General features: G+C 41.7%; 1 protein-coding gene across 1 annotated transcript in view; it reads left to right on the top strand.

The window, feature by feature from the left end:
* The window catches only part of LOC103777064 (ras GTPase-activating protein nGAP-like), a gene marked incomplete at its 3' end in the record, with an annotated part of 62,331 nt that overhangs the window by 16,221 nt on the left and 29,326 nt on the right, over window positions 1–16,784 (top strand). The window contains 1 exon segment of the mRNA XM_008944605.1: window positions 6,896–7,002. Within this exon segment, the coding sequence (XP_008942853.1) occupies window positions 6,896–7,002 (107 nt within the window).

The following is a 16,784-nucleotide window of genomic DNA, read 5'->3' as shown; positions in this document are numbered from 1 at the left end:
CAGCAGGGCAGAAGAAACCATAAGTAAATACTGCCTGCACCCAACGAGATCTCATTCTTGTTATTGCTCTCATAAGATCTTCTGAAACAACCCTAAAGATACAAAGAGAGAAAAAATAGTCTCTTCTATCTTACTGAAGTTGTGCCACAAGGTTATTAAGTGTATATGCTGTACTGGTATTTTGTAAACTGCCTTGGAGTATGTTGAATTTTTGTACTTGTTGAAATGCTGATTTATTTTTAAAAGCCTCTAAATGCGAATTGAATACTCCTTTTTTAATAGGCTTAATAGATTGGGTTTTTTGGTTTTTGTTTTGTAACATATACATAAAGGAGAAGACTAAACCATCAGAGTCAAATAAACACCTTCGTTTTTATGCACTGTGGTAGGTTGTCAGCATCTCACAATGCAAATAGTTAATAAACACATAGCAGAGTAGAGTATCTCTGTTTTGGTTTGTTTTCCTGCTCTAAAAGCACGAAAGTTTGAGTGTACTCTTTGCAAATTAAGAAACAAGCTCTGTAGTTCCTGTTGTCCATTAAATTAATATTGAATCTGTCTGTAGTAAACCTCTCAACTGTTGGTTACAGCTGTGAAAAATGTCTCCAAAAACCAGCTGCCAGCAGCAAACCTAGAAGTGGTCCAACTCCTCCAAGCTTAGATTTGAGCCCATTGTTTCTTTAAGTGTGTTAGTGAGAGAAATGCCATGTCACAAAAAGTCAAGTGCTGCAGGTTTTTATTTTATATTTCTTTTGTAGTTAATCCGTAAGACTAATTGGCCTTTTGACAGAGTAGAAAATAGTGCTGAAGGAGGCCTTGAAATCCTTTAGTCCTTTCTAGTCCATCACCACATCCCCAGAAGGATCTCTTCTGCCTGTCCTCTTTGAGAGACACTCATCTATCCTGTTCTTACTAATCTTCAATAGCAAATATTTGATTTATTTTTGTTTTAATTCTACCCCAGTCCTTCAGGATCCTTTTTTATTTTCACCCCTTAGGATCTACTTATATATCTGGGGATAATTAGTTCAGTATAAGTCTACTTTAAAAATAAATAATTACCCAGAGCCCTTAAAAGGGAACTTATTTAACTTGCTTATCTTTTTTCTTAATGTCCTTCTTCCCTCCTCTGTAGGGTTTATCCCACTCTCATAGTGCCTTGTTTCAAGTTAAGACTGGGGACTCTTTGGGGCAGGAATGTTGCCTCTCGAGTACACAGTCCGGCCGGGCTGCATCCTGGCAAGAGGCCTCTAGGCATCACCATATTTGAGATGTATCATAACCTGTCCAAGCTGATGAATTTCTGAAGGTAAATATGCAGATTGTTTGTCCACTGTGGTAACTGTTGCTGCGTGAGCACTACCATATTTAAAACAGTGACAAATTTTGCTTTAAAAAATGAACAGTGTGCGTAGCTTATTGATCCTTCCTTCAGACAAGAGGCTAATTACAGGATTGCTTGATGCTTCAGCTAATGCTCTGACCAGCAGCAATTACTAGTTTCTCCTGGGGAGTGCCACGGTAGCTATGTAAGGGAGGAAATATTTGGGTGGGGTTTTGGTTTTTTTTTTCCAGCAGGGGACATTTTAATGGAATTGCACCTGAGAAGCAGTCTTTGGGAATGCCTGGTTCTGGGTTAGGTGATTTTCATAGAATGGCTTGGGTTGGAAGGGACCTTAAAAATTGTTGTATCAACCCCTTGCCATAGTCAGGGACACTTCCCACTGGACCAGGTTGCTCGAAACCCCATCCAACCTGGCGTTGAACACTTCCAGCGATAGGACATCCATAACTTCCCTGGGCAACCTTTTCCAGTGTCTCACCACACTCATACCGAAGAATTTCCTCCTTACACCTAATCTAAATCCACACTAAAGCCATTACCCCTCATCCTGTTGCTACAAGCCCTTGTAGAGTCCCTCCCCCATTTTTTTGTAGGCCCTCTTCAGATACTGAAAGCTGCTATAAGGTGTCCCTGGAGCCTTCTCTTCTCCAGGTTGAAGAACCCCAACTCCCTCAGCCTGTCCTTTTAAGAGGGGTTCCAGGCCTCTGATCATCTTCGTGGCCCTCCTCTGGACCCTCTTCAACAGGTCCATGTCCTCTTTGTGTTGAGGGCTCCAAAGCTGGAGCATATTGGTTGTATGAACTGGTTCTGTACTTTTCAAATGCCTGTAATTAAGCTAGACTTGAGAGGCAGAATGAATTGGTTCTTTTTATGAATCACATTCTCTATCTCCTCTAGTTGCATCACATCTGGATGGGTGCAGACAAAACAAAAGGAAGTCACAATCCTTGAAATCTTATTATATCTTTCTTTTATCTTCCTGGCCCATAGATAATATATGCCAGCAAGTCTGTCCCCTTCCTAGTGAAGACAACACAAAGATAGCAAATAAAGATATTTAGAGAATTAATTTGCGGAGAATTTTTTTTTCCTCAATAGATATGGCTTGGAAAAGAAATATTAATTAGATTTTGTCAGTGCTATGATTTTTAGGTTTTTCAGTGGATGATAAGTGTAGCCTTTCACAAATCCAAGTCTTTATTGCACATCAGAAGAAAGGATGTTGAAGCAGATAATTGGTCAGTGCTAAGCCATGTGTTCATATGAACTGCTAGAAGTCACAACTGATAAACTTGTGACTTTGATTAGTGATGATCGGTTGATTATTATGAACTGCTAAGTCACAATTGGTAAGATGATGGCGTGCAGAACATGACCAGGCCAAGAACTTTATTATTGAAATACAGAACCTGCCAGCCTGGAATGGATGGTCTGACCTGTTGTTCAACATGACAGAGACCAGTACCAGCCCCTTATGAGCAATGACAGACCGTAGTTACACTTGCCAATGTGCTTAGCCCTTTTTTCATCTCCAAGTACATCTTTGGGACTGGTTTAGAGTCACCTTTTGGACCTCATAAGCAGGAACTCAGATCTGGAAATGTTCTTGCCAGTCCTGGGATGTTGGAAGCCCAATGTAAAAGGTGCCACAGTCTTTGACAGGAGTTCCACTGAGACCATGCAGTAGTTCCATTGCAGTGCCCTTTGCAAAATCACAGACGCCCCTGTAATCTTTGTTTCTGTGACCTTCTTTGCAAGTTCAGTAACTTAATTCTTTTCTCTCCAAGCCCTGAGGATCTTTCTTTGTTCCTGATGTTTTTTTCCCTACCCTTCTCCAATCATTTCTAATTCAGAAAAATGGAGATAGCAGTAGGAAGGTCTGTCCTGCAAAGCTGGGAGGTTCGTTTCATCTCTACCTCTGTCACCCTGAGAAAAGCTCCTCACAGCAGGACACAAATTCCCCCAGCAGCCAGGTTTCACATTTCAAGTGGCCAGAGCACCCAGCCATAGGAAGTTCATCTCCAGTCCCAGAGCCGCATCCCGGCTGGAGGTCGTTGAGGCTACACCACTGTGGCCAAGACAACTGCCTTCAAAGGAGGTCAGTCATCACCACTGCTCCTAGTAGTAAGTGGCACCTGTCTTAAACAAACCTGCCTTCTGGCCAGCAAAACAAGCTTTGGCGTTGCAGAGGGTGGAGAGTGGCGCAATATGAAGATGTGAAGAGACCTACCTTCCTTGTATCCTTGGGCAGTTCCCTCTCCAGAAGCATCTGCAACTGCTGAGTAATTGCCTCAGCTAATTTGTAACTGACTACTTTTATGCAGTGTGTAAATATTTATTTGCATAAGTATTTATTTATATAAATATTACTGCGTGTCTCCAATATATGAGGCAATAAACTAAAAGTGTCCAATTGAGATGTTTATACCTCATTTATTTGATGGATTATTTTTTTAAGGTTGAAAAGGGGAAGAAGTGTCTACCTTTTTTTTTTTGTTCCCAGAAATTGCAGGTGGATGAAGAAGATTTCAGATTGTTTATCTATAGGAACAATGTGATTTAGCTGTAGTTTTGATCCCTGAGAGTGAGCAATGCAGAAAGCAGCTGTAATTTAATACTAAGCTGGTGAGAGGTGCATTGATTTTTACAGCAGGTGAAGATTATGCAAGAGCAGCCTCTAGCATTACTTGGGGAGCAGGGGAGGGAACTGTCTGATTTTTTTTGCCTGGTGGTGACAGTATAGATTTTTTTTTCACACGACTCAGCAAAAGTGCTGTTCTGCAGGCGTCATAGCAGGGTGCTTTAGCTTTTGATTCCCAGGTAACATATTTCAACAAATTTGCTATATCTAGGTCTTCTTTTTCCTGGGGACTGAGCATGTTGTTTATTTGCGCTTGGTTTTTGGAATGAGAAGAGAGGGAAAGGCAGTGATAGTTTTAGTTAATTGCATGCACCTTGTGACTATTCCATGTTCCCTTCCCCATCTGGTACATTTCCATGGGCTGAGAAGGGAAGAAACTCATTTTAGCAATGGGGTTTTATTTTCAGAGAACTTGAACTGGTGGATGTAGGAGGAAGAGGGAAGGCGGGGAGAGCCAGGCATGTTCCTTGTTGCAGCTTTTCAATTCCTTTTGGTTTAAACTTAAACTTTTTCCTAAACTGCCCCTCCTGTAGAACCTATTGTTGAAAATGGTGGGGGAATTCAGGACCTCTTTTCATTTATGACTCAGCAAAGTTAACAGACTGTGTTAAATTACTGAAGCAGCTTTGATGTGATTTCCTGTGTGTTAGAAGTGGAGAAAGCCCAGCCTATTACATTATGCATTACTATTTGATGTAAACTAAAAGGCGCTCACCTTAGTCCCCAGTTCCAACGGAATATATCACGCCCATTTGCCTTCATTACATTTACAGTGAGAACAGCAGAAGCAGTCACTTAAATCCTGTGTAGTGTAGCTCTCTTTGGGAGAGCAATACTTACAGGTGCTGCAGGAAGCAAGTTTCTCTTCGTCCAGGCAGGAGGAGGAAGCTGGGGGTATAAAAGAGCTCATCTTCAGCTCAAATTAGCAACCTCTGCAAAGGCTCCTGAGATCATGCGACTGACCGCTACTCAAAACCCTTGGGCTGGCGCTGGCCCCGCTCCAAGCGCTTTGTTCTCTAGAGGTGCCCTGACAGGGACTCACCCTCCAGCGCTGGCGCAGGCGATGCCTCCTGAGCCGTAAGAGAAGGTGCCCCGTGCTGCTCTTCGGCCGAAGGAGACATCTCCCCCAGAGCTATATGGCTGTGGGGCAGTTTCTGCGGGCTTGGGCAGCCCGTGAGTTACTTGGTGGGTGTGAGCAGGGCTTGTGCGTGGTCCTCGTGGTCAGCAGCGAGCGGCTCTGCTCTGCCCATTTCCCAGTGGTAGCCACATTGTGTGCTAAGACTTTGTTTGCCCCGTTTAGGAGGCTGCTCTCCCTCTTAGCAGTCCTTTCCCCATCGGTGGTTACCGGCAGACTGGGAGGCTGTAGGTTAGCGGGCTGGTTTTCTAAAAGACAAGTATCTACAGCGTGAGACACTTAACACTGCAGGGTCCAGATTTCTGAGCCTTTCGTTCGGTATGCTCCATTTTGTCGTTCTTCAAGCATCCATGGGAGATACGTGTTGTAACTCTGGTGAAATCAAAATCTGGTATGCAAAGACATCACAAGTAACGTTATCCCTGAAGAAGGCTTTTCTCATTTTTTTCCCCTCCAGTTATTTTGAGGAAAACACTGCTCTCGTGGCACCAGCTGGCTGTCTATCTCTGCAAACCTTTTTTTTTTGCTGCTGTGAATCAGGATATACAGTGAAATTTTCTGTAGCGGAGGGAAGCCGGCAGTTGGGCGTCTGTTAATAGCCTGAAAGTAACTAATGAGGATGTGCAGTCGGAGCGATTGATTGAATAGCTGCAGTCCTGTGTGGTTCTCTTTCGCTGGCTCGCTTGCTCTCTGCAAGCTGTGGGGAGGGAGGGGAACGGAGGGACCCGGCGTTCTCTCAAGTGGAAGTAGCACGGATCCCCAGGGCCGGGCGGCCAGCAGTGGAAGTTTAAGCTGCATCTGTCTCTTGAAAGGAAAACAGCAGGAGTCAAAATGTCACTGTCTGGAGTCACAGCTTACTCCTTTTCTTTAAGATTCAGAAGATAACAATGGACTTTCTGCTAGGAGGTGATTTTTTTTCCCACCCTGTGCTGGGGAATGTTTTGTGAAGCTGGATTCCTTTAAGTCTGGCAATTGAGCTGGAGATGGGCAGCAGTTGTGATAAAGGTATCTGTATGTATGTGTATCTAGCTATACATAAAAATGCATGTATGTACAGTATATGTGTGTTTGTGTAGAGACCTTTAATAGTGTGTATACTTCATCGTGCTATTATTCTAGTATTTGGACTAGAAGAAGATAAATGAATCTTTAATGAGTATTTGTGCTCGTCAGATCAGCCTGCATGGATTTAAGATGCCAAAGTCGTATCTTAGTAAGGTCATATTGCCAGAATGAAAAGAAGTTGACCCATTTTTTTTTTTTTTTTTTTATCTGCAGAGATATATATGTCATATTAGCCGGGCAGTTACAAGTCTTCTGCTGGTTGCATGGTTTGAGCAAGTAGTGTGATGGTGTAAGACCGAACTTTGACCTTTGTCAAATTGTGTTCAGCTGGGACTAAAATGGAGCTTCCCTGTGTCTTGATTTTAGTTATCTGTTAATTACTGCATTGCTTTTAAAAAAAAAAAAAAGTTCCTGATATCACAAACAGTGACAGAATACTAAATATGTTTGGGTATTGATCATTACCAGCATTTTTTAGTTTAATTGCCTGTTGTGCCTACTGTCAAGTCAGATTCACAACCTTGAATCTGTCAGTGGAAATGCCATTGTAATTCAGTAAATAAATCAGGTACAGAAAAATAGGAGAATGTAATTCAGCAGTTCAGTAATGCACTTGAAACTTTGCTGAGGCGTCTCTGCTATACAGCATAAAAGCTGCCTATTCCCCACCCCCCAGCACCCATTCACCTTCTTTTTCTTCTCTCCTCAGAGGTCCCAGCAGAGAGATCTCCTCGCAGACGGAGCATCTCCGGGACCAGCACCTCTGAGAAAACCAACTCCATGGATGCTTCGAATACTTCTCCTTTCAAAGTGCCAGTAAGTGTGCCTTTCCTGCAAAGGAGGCATTTTTCTCATTGAATAGAAGGAGGAGATTAAAATATCACAGTGTACAGCTGAGCTCTGGGGGGACAGAAAGAAAGGAAAAAAAAAAAGATAGTATTTAGTTAACATTTCCGGTTGACCAAGAGGTATTGCCATCAAGTGTCATATATTATCAATGAGATTTCTGGTAGATCCATAACTTGCTTATTTTCATTGCCTTAATCTGAAACTGCAAATAGTGAAACACCAGTGTTAATGTGGGCAGCGACCTATATAAATACTTTTGAAGTTGCCGCCAGGGATTGTGTTACATATTCAGTTTTCACTAGGAAAAAAGTTCCTTTAGGTTGGTGATATCTTGATATTTTTCTCTCATGCCAATGAAGTACATAGAAAATTGAAATGGCTTTGTAGTTTATTTGGAAGCCAACGAAATTTCTGCAGGTGTGTTAATTGCTCTTTAGCTCTTCAGTTTTTGTCATGAGCTTGGTTGGCTGTGAGTCTGCATGAGACTTTTCAGTTGGAGTTCAGATTTTCTTGTGTGTCAGTCTTTGGTCAGCATATCCAAGAGCACAAAGGCCTTTCTATTATTAAACTGAGGGCAAATAACCTCAAGTTCAGATTTGGTGCTCAGTAATTTTTTAACAGTGTTTGTGTTTTAAAATATCTAACTTGAATATTGCAAACATTTTCGTACCCCTCTTTATTTTTGGAAAGTAATTGACTTACCATAAAACCTGAAGAAAAACAGGAGAATTACCTAGTGAACATTGGGGGGATTGTATATTCTTTATAGACATGAGTGCTGTTTCTGTGCCTTAGTGTATATGTTTCTGCTTTGCTTTAGATAGCACTCATCCCTTTAAAGAGCACTTCCTAGCTCACTTTAGATCCAAAAATGTGTGAAACTTGGTTTTTGATTAAATCCTACATTGTGTCATTTTAAAAATAAATAGAAAAGCAGCCAAGGATTTAGTGAGAGCTATTTAAATGATAAAAGGATTAAGGTTGGTCAGAGCATATAGAATATACAGTATTTAAAGCAACCTGCAAGCTCATGATTTATTGGAGCTGAAAACAAGAGACCGGGGAAGCAGTGAATATTCTGGATATCCATGCTTGGTCCCTTTTCAGAGTCATAAAGTAGTACAGTTTGGAAGGGACCTCTGGAGGTCTCTGATCTATCCACCTCTTCAAAGCTGGACCACCTTATATCAGGTTGCTCAAGGATGTTCTCCAGTCAGGTATGGAAAACCTCTGAGGATGCAGATTGCACAGCCTTGCTGGACAGCGTGTTCTGATGTTGACTATCCTCGTTGTGAAGAATATTTCTTTTGTGAAGGTTTTCTTGTCAGAACAAAACTTGAACTTCTAATGTCGATTGAAAGAACATGAATCACATCTTCCTCTAGTTCAAAAAATATCTGAAGTAGCAGGTAAAGCAGAATATGTTGCTTAGCCTTGAGAAAAGAAAGTTCTCTTCTCAAAGAGAAAAGAAAGAAAAATATTAGCCACGTGTATAAATACCTGCTGGAAGGGAATAAGGACAATGAAGCAAGCCTATTTAGGCAAGAGGCAGTGAGCACAAATTGAAATGTAAGAAATTCCATTTAAACATAAGAAAACCTTTTTTTTTTTCACTCTAAGGGTGATCAAACCCTGGAACAGGTTGCCTGGAGAGGTTATGAAGTCTCCATCCCTGGAGATATATTAAAAAATGGACTGGACATACAGTGTTAAGCATCTTGCTCTAGTTTACCCTGCTTTGAGTAGGCAGTTTGGACTAGGCAATCTCCTAGGCTGCCTTCCCAGCTCAGCGATTCTGTGAACTATCCTTTGCCACTTCAATGAGCTGTTTTCTGGGTGGTAAAAAAAGGGAAAAAGAGTCTTGGTCTAGTTAATAGTGAAGTAGTCACAAGAATATTCTGTTATGTCAAGTTCTGAGTTTTTTATGCTGAGCCCCTGGTCCACACAGTTCCAGGAGGATTTCTGAGCTCTGAGAGCCTTCAAAAGTCCTAGCTGTTCTGTTCTTTGTATATAAGAAATTCTCTGTCTTCTTTGACTTCATCTATAAGTAATTCCCCTAGCCTTTAGATATATACAGGCACTGTCAGGGTCTTAGTCTAACAACTGCAAGCTACGTATCAGAAGTGTTCCATTACTATCTGTATTGTTTATTGTATATGCCTTTTTTTCTCTGTTCCTCACTTTTGTACATTTTTTTTAATGTTGATCCTATCTTTTAAGTAATGTTCTAATATTTCTCTAATTATTCTCTAATAGTTCTCTAATAATTCCTAGCTCCTGCTCCTTTTCAAAACAAGAACTTTGCAGAACATTTCTCATTTCCCCTGGCAGTCTGTTGGGCTTTTAGGACTCTGGCAAACAGGCTCAGGAAGCAGTACATGGCTGCCTTTCTTGGGCATAAACCAGCAAAAAACCCTAGAAGCTATTTGTGCCACGTGTGGTGGGTATTATGCTTCTTTGTCTGTCTGGCCACCTGTATACCCAGGAGCATAATGCATCCTACTGTCTTTCTTATAGGGACAAGGCTTCTGGCTTTGTAGGTTTTGCTCTGAATATCCCATTTATGTGCTGTTACTCTTTAGCAGGTTGTGGTGCAGGTGGGGGCTGAGATCACCCTGTTTTACAACATGCCAACTTCTGATCCATTTAAAAGAGCAAGTTGCAATTAGAAGTCAGATTGCTTAAGAAAACAGTTGAGCTCAAGCCAAAACTACTGAAATAAAATACCCTGTTAACTTTGTGGATTGGCACACATCTAATAGGTGGGTGATAAGCTGGGGAGGAATCGTGTTCCTTCCTTTGATTTATATTAAGAATTTCCCAGCTCTCAGAAGTAGGTGAGATGACTTGGGTGCCTTGTGGAAGTTTCAGATCAGTGGGCTGAGAAAGAGCTTCAAGTGACGGATGTAAGGAGTGCCTATAATGGCTTTAAATTTGTGTGTGTGTGAGGTCATATTGACAGGGATTTATTGTACATATAAAGGAGATTAACAGTAAAAGAACTTGTGCTTTTGTTTTTCCAAACGTTGACACCTGCAGCATAGGTTGGAGTGCTGTAGGCAGCTGCAGTGTGGTGCTTTCTTGGTTACTCTTTCCGTGGACCTGACTCTGTGCCATACCTGTTCTGCTCACCGCTTGGTTTCTAACAGAAAGCAGCTTAAGGCAGGGGACAGCTTAACCTTCTTCCATACTGATGGAAAATTATGCTGAGACTTTCATAATAAGTTGCTTTTACAGCTTTTTAAGTTTGCCTCTCAGAAAAGCTATTTAAAAGCTGTCCTTTTAATAGGACAGTGGCTTCCAGCATGTTCTGTGCATTTTTTTCCTTTCAAACACCAGGCAGTGGTACTCACTCAGAACAAGGCATCTGTTTTTTTAATACTGCTAATTGGCATTTGTTTAGCATCTGGAATGTTGATTCATAACAGCATAATGGCCTTTAAGCAAACATATCCTTGACGAGACATTTTTTAAGTAGTCTCTTCAGTGGCGGTGGGTCAGTTGAAGGATTTATTTTCAGGGGCTGATATGTAAAGTTCAGGAAATTTGCCTTCCTACCTCCGGCAGGCGTACTGGAGGAGAAGACAGATGTTTAAATTGATGGTTTTGTGAAAAGTAGGATTTTGGTAGTTGCAAACATACTCTTCTTCAGGACTAACCACTACATGGACCAGTACGTGCAACGTATTTGTTCTGGTTACTTCCCACCGAGGGGAACAAAGTGAATTCTGCTAGTGCTGACACTGCGCAGCACAAGGCATGCTTACAGAGATAAAAGCTCTCGGACTTTGTCCGTTCTCTTCCTGCCCCATTTCCCCAAATATTCTTGTCTGCAGTTGAACTATTAGTCTCCATCTAGGTGCAGTTGTGTTGTCATTTGACAACTTCCAAGCATATCTGGGAGGAGTATTGAGAGAGAAGGGAAGGGAGGAGGAGGTGAGGAAGCGTGTAAGGGCATCTTCGCACATCTAGGCAGGTGTGTGTCGATGATAGATGCACATATATGTGCAGGCCCGTTTTTTTAATAATGAATATTCTCCGGCTGAACAGATAGGCAGGCAGACGGAACTGGCTAGAGGCAGGCTTCATGACGCATAGGTGGGCGAGAGACCAGCTTTTCCCTTCCCACGCACGCTATGTCCTGGCAGAGGGCTGGGTCTCAGCGCATCCCGTTCCCTACTGTGGCACTGCCGGGCCCCGGCGGCACTGCGGCAGCCTCCCGGGCTCTCTCCTTGCGCTGCCGTTGGAACCGAGGGGCCAGGGTGAATACGAGGCTGTCAGAATCTTCAAACCTCCCGCCGTGGCAGGGTAGAGAGGAATTGCTAAGCCACTCTTCAGACTCGCATCGCACTCTCCGATTTTTGCTTCCTTGGGTTAGGGTTGTTAGCGAGTTATTATTACAAATAATATATGATTCATCCATGTCCGTTGGCTATTAGGAAATAAAAAAAGATGAGAAAGAGGCAAAGAAACAAGTGCAAATGTGTTAGGAAAGCCAGAAGACAATCTTTGAAGTAAATAAAAGGGTTTTTATAGGAACCCCATGTGCATATGATGAGAAGACTGATACTTACAGATTGCCTTCCTTGGCTTGTTTCTAGTGGAGAGTATAATTGGATCTATAGAAATCCTGTCCGCCTCTTTGCTCTTTAAGAGTACTGCTAAATGGAACAGAAGACAACGCAGCCAGCCTAAGTGAAGGTCAAAGCTTGATGAGATCTCGCGGCTGCCCAGCCTCATCTTTTATGCATTCAGCAAGATTGTTGCCTCTCCAGAGCACTGCTCTGCTCCCGTCATGCTGCCAGGTTAGGACAAGGCTGATCTTTTCTGGCCGTGTGACCTGACGGCACACGAGTACATCTTTTTAATTCTGCATCAGCGCCAGTGCAGAGATGAGGTGGTTGATTTACTTTAATGTGAAGCATCGTGGCGTTCCTCACAAGAAACTGGCTGTGCTCAAGTCTCTCCTCCCTATTGTAAGACAAACGTTTTTCCTTCCGCTTTCCACTCTTCTCTTACTGTGACACATTTGTTTGAATCTGCTTTAATTTTTTGCCTGTGACGTCGCTGGCTATTATTCCGCGGATTTTGTGTTGGAAGGCATAAATGGGTGATTGGCCATCTCCACAACGCTTATCAGGTCCTCATCCATGGCTTTATTCTGGGGTAATACTGATCGTAGGCTCGGTAACCTTCACAATATCTTTTTGCTGAAGTGGATTTGTTCATTGCATCAAGCTTCAGCATGGAGCCAGATGATGGGTGTACCCACTCTGTGACACCATCTGATGGACTTTAACAGCAGAAACATTTTTCCTCCTGAGTGGTGCAAACTCCACTCTACCTAGTTCCCCTGCAGTTACAGTAGGGGAACTGTGAGGGCATAGGGCTTTAAATGCTGATCACATTCCAGTCGTCCTTTGTTTAATAGAATTTAAGTATGTACTGACTTGTTCTGTTCTTCACCTTCAAATCATGGCTTAGTCAAGTTATGCATAGTTTAATTAATGCATCCTCTACAATCAGCCCTCCTGGCCTTTTTATCACTTTTCTTTCTCTTGTGTTTTTAATTTCCCTTCAATTGATTCTCCCAAGTTCCGGTACTAAAGTTCACAGGAATGTGTGTTATCAGTTTCTAATTGCTCAGAACCCTTTGTGTCATTTCTCTGTCCTCCCTGGCCCTCACTTCACCTCCTAATTTAATATAGCTCAGTGTAATTAACGTGCTGTTTAACTTTTCTTCCAGATCATTAACAAAGATGTTAAACAGAGGCAGGCATGCCACTATCCCCACTACATCCCATTGGACCCTTTCTTCTACCTTGATACCTTATCGCTCATTGTAATTACTCTTCTTAGATATTCCTGCAGCCAGCTCTCAGGTTTGTGCAACCAGCTTTGACAAAGCTCGTTTCTATTAATCGTTCTAATTGGTATGTATGTTGTGTTATCAAAAGGTGAAGTGCTGAAGTGTTGGGCTGCTGGCTGTGTGCCAGGGGACTAAAAAGCCAGGGTCACAAAAATTATTGCCTCACTTGTGAAGTGAGGGAAAGACAAAAAAGCAGCTGCTGGAATGGTGGTGAGGTGGGCTAGAGGCCATCGCTTCTCCACCGACTTCACAGGCTCCAGCCATAACTGTGGTTTGGTCAGATGCTCTGAGAGACTCGGGTGACCTGTTTCTTGTAATATTTATTGTTTCTCACCATTGTTCTCTTCTTCTCTAGACAGACGTCTCACCTTTATTCCTTAATTCCTGGATAGGGGCTTTTAAGGATGCTCTTTTTTTATGGTAGTGCCTGATGTGGACAGCTCCTGTGAAGGCAGCAGGCAGGCTCTGCTCCCAGTTGCATCCATGCTAAATACCATGCTGAACTGGGATCTGAAAAGCTGATGTAGCTCTCCCTGGCTATCGGGAAGCTCTTGTTTCCTCATGAATTTTTTAGTATGGTTCCTAGTGACGTGGAAATTTGATTCCTTTAGTACTTTTGACTGCATATCATGCAGATTACACACAATCTTATGATACATTTTATTAATAGTTGTATTATCAATTTATCCCTGTTGAGGTATCCTCTCCATTTCCTTGCTTTTCTTATTACTGTTCTTAAACTTGCTCATCCTATTCTGCATCCCTCCTGTGACTGTAGGCAATATTTCATTGGAAAGTTGAAATTGTTATCTGGCCAAATCTGCAGTGCTGTCCCATCAGGGGAAAAATACCTTCCTGATCCTTGCTGTTGATCAGCTTGTGTCCTGAAGCATGATAATTGCTCACTCTTGTTATTTTTAAACCTGACTAATGCAGCTACATATGTTATTCTTCCTTATATAAACACATAATCCTTTTTTAATCTTGCTGAAAAAAAATTTGTCTGGATAATATCTTGTGGTAGAGAATTCTATGGGCCGATTTATAGATAGCATTAGAAGAGGTCTCCTGACAATCAGTTAAATGTGCTGCCTCTCATGTTAAATTGTCCCTTGGTTTTCTTATGTAACAGGGTGCATGAGGAGCTTAGTTAATTTCCATTCTATTTGTTTTATACATCTATAATCCCTTCTTGCCTTTGTTTCTAAAATAGTTGGTCTTTAAAACACATCATTTGTAAATCCTTCTCTTGTCTGCCTATAATCAGTTTATACTTCTGGAGTTTGGTTTTGGTCTAGTTTTCTTGCTGGGATGAGAAGATCAGAAAAGAGTGGTGCATTAGTGTGAAAGCCATGGCTGATTTACGTAATGCCACTGCACTTTAATTGTGCTTTATCCTCAGTTTATACATTCAAACATGGTTTTTATTGTTCTCTGCCTGTGCTCAAACCACCTCCTTGGTGACATAATGCCAAGTTTTTTGGCTAAGTTGATGGTGGAATTTGACTCTTGTAAGTCACCATCTTGTTGTTTGTGTTACTGCTAAGGTGTATGTATAGTTGTTTTCGTCTCATTTTCTACTTCTCTTCAAAGGTACTCACTGCTTATGTGTTAACAGCATGTTACTGGGCTTATAAGCAAACTTCAACTCCTTGCTAGCTACGTTGTTGTTGTTGTACAAGGGACAGTAAACTTCGCCATGTTTGCTCCCAGTCCCTGGAATATCCTCTTTGTTGGATCTTTCCATTTTGCAACCTGGCTATCTTCCCCTGCCACTTTGCTTCCCACAGCTTTACGACGTTACTGACACGGGAGAGCGTTTGCACTTGGCTATGATTTTTTTTTTTTTCTTAATAGCTGATTGTGAGCAACTTAAGAGAGAAAATGCTTCATGAACAAACAAGGTGCAGTATTTGGGCAGCAGTTCTGCTGTCATCCATAGTCAATCGAGTCTTATCTTTGTACCCATCCGGTCCTTCCCCTCAGAGAGAACAAGTCTCGTCGCTCTGTAAATGAAGTTGCCCACCTGCTATTATTAATAATGCATTACTGCTCCTCATCGAGAATTAAAAATGTTCAAGATGCGTCACAAGCCTCCAAAGGCAACGTGTTTGTCCCCAGAAATGCCCAGTGTAGGTAACGGTCCTGCAAGCCACAGCACCAGGTAGAAGACGACCTTTATTGTCACCTATTTTACCCTGGGTTTTGTGCTTTGAAAATTCCTCAGAAAACATTGCATTTTTATTGATGAATAATTTATGTTATAGTTAGATAGTTTTATCAGTTCATGGGTGAATTAAAAACAAAGACAATCATTATTTATTATGCATGGGCTGTTCTCCCCAAAGTGAAGAATCAGTGCGTCTGTAGGGAGCAGTAGTCAAAAGATTTGAGTAGATCATACTTGGCCTGTCTTTGAATTTGTTGGGCAGTTTGTGTGTTGCTCTGCTGAGATTAAGGACAGACCAACAGTTATCATCTTTGCATTTCCTAAAGCCAAAGCTGCCCTGAACAACCATCATCCCTGTGTCTAAAACACTCAGGGCTCAGTTTCTGTACCTCTGCTGTGCAGCTATGGAGGGAAGCTGCAAGCGCTCACCGAATTTATCCCTTCTCCTGTGGCGATTTCTTCTTGGCAGAGAGAGATGAGTAGCTTAACTTCCAAATGAGATGAATAGAATTCTCTGTGGGATTGAATTATTTTTAGATGTTGTATCATTGGGATTTCTTATCCCAGTGTTTGATGCTTTTGGCTGGGGTGATGAACCTGCTCTGAACTTATTCCACGTGCCTGATTGAGTGCATGCTTGTATGCTCCTGCTCTCCTTCTGTGTCTCTGTTCCGCCAAACCCGGGGGTCCGAGGAGAATTTATACCAAGCTTTGTCCCTTTATGTTTGAACCATCAAATCTGTCTCTTGAGTGATGAAGGTACAACTCTTCCACGGTTACTCCCTCACTGGGCTCCTCTGAAAATATTGCATTTACACAGTACTGATCTTTTCAAATTGCGTCCTAGCTGATTCATCCTAGCAAATATTTTGTACTTAGAAAATTAAGGACATAGTATCATAATTTCTGGCAGTTTCTGTGGTACATTTACATCTTTTTGTCTGAGGATGTTTATTTAAGCACTAGAATTCCCACCGTTTTTAAAAATGTGCCATGATGATTCTTAAAGCTCAGCCACTTCATTACATTTGGGTCTGAGAACCAAGCAGCAGTGTATTTTGTGTTGAAATAAGCATTTTAAGAGAAATACTTAGTAAGAAAGGAAGTAAGCATGGTTTTGTCTTCTTAATGGTACAAGCTATAGTTATTGGCATTGGCAGGGATTTCTTCTCTGTAGAAGGGAAAGGGGAAAAAAACTGTACAGTTAGATGGTATTGCTGCAGGTAGAACCTTATTTTTCATCGCTACATCTTTTTATATCTGCATTCAGTAGTTAAAAGCATTTCCTTTGGCAGAGAGGAGTCAAAAAGCTGTGCTGAGTCCTGGCATGTGAATTATTCGTGCTTCTCCAGGTTGTCCATCTGTAAGCACTGGCCCTGCGTGAACTGCCGGCAAGGTGCAGAGAGCAAATATTGCAAAACGTTTTCAAGTCTTTTGAGAATGACCAATAAGTGCACTCTCTGAATAATTTTTATCCTTAAATATGTTCTTACCCCTTTTTTTCTTCTTTTTTTTTGTTTCTATAGTCAACTCTGGCTAGCCTTATTCAACCCCAGCATATTTGTTTCATTAGAGAATAGATTATGTTCAATTAAACCAAGAACATGTTTCACTACTGTTAAAGCAATGCCAATTTAAAATTGTGCATGCACAGAAAAAGGAATAGTCACAGTCCCTTGCTAAGTGGGATTTGAAATGATTCAATATAAA

This window comes from Merops nubicus, unplaced genomic scaffold (assembly GCF_000691845.1).
Source record: "Merops nubicus isolate BGI_N331 unplaced genomic scaffold, ASM69184v1 scaffold1020, whole genome shotgun sequence".
NCBI lineage: Eukaryota > Metazoa > Chordata > Aves > Coraciiformes > Meropidae > Merops > Merops nubicus.
This window is presented reverse-complemented; position numbering and strand designations above follow the sequence as displayed.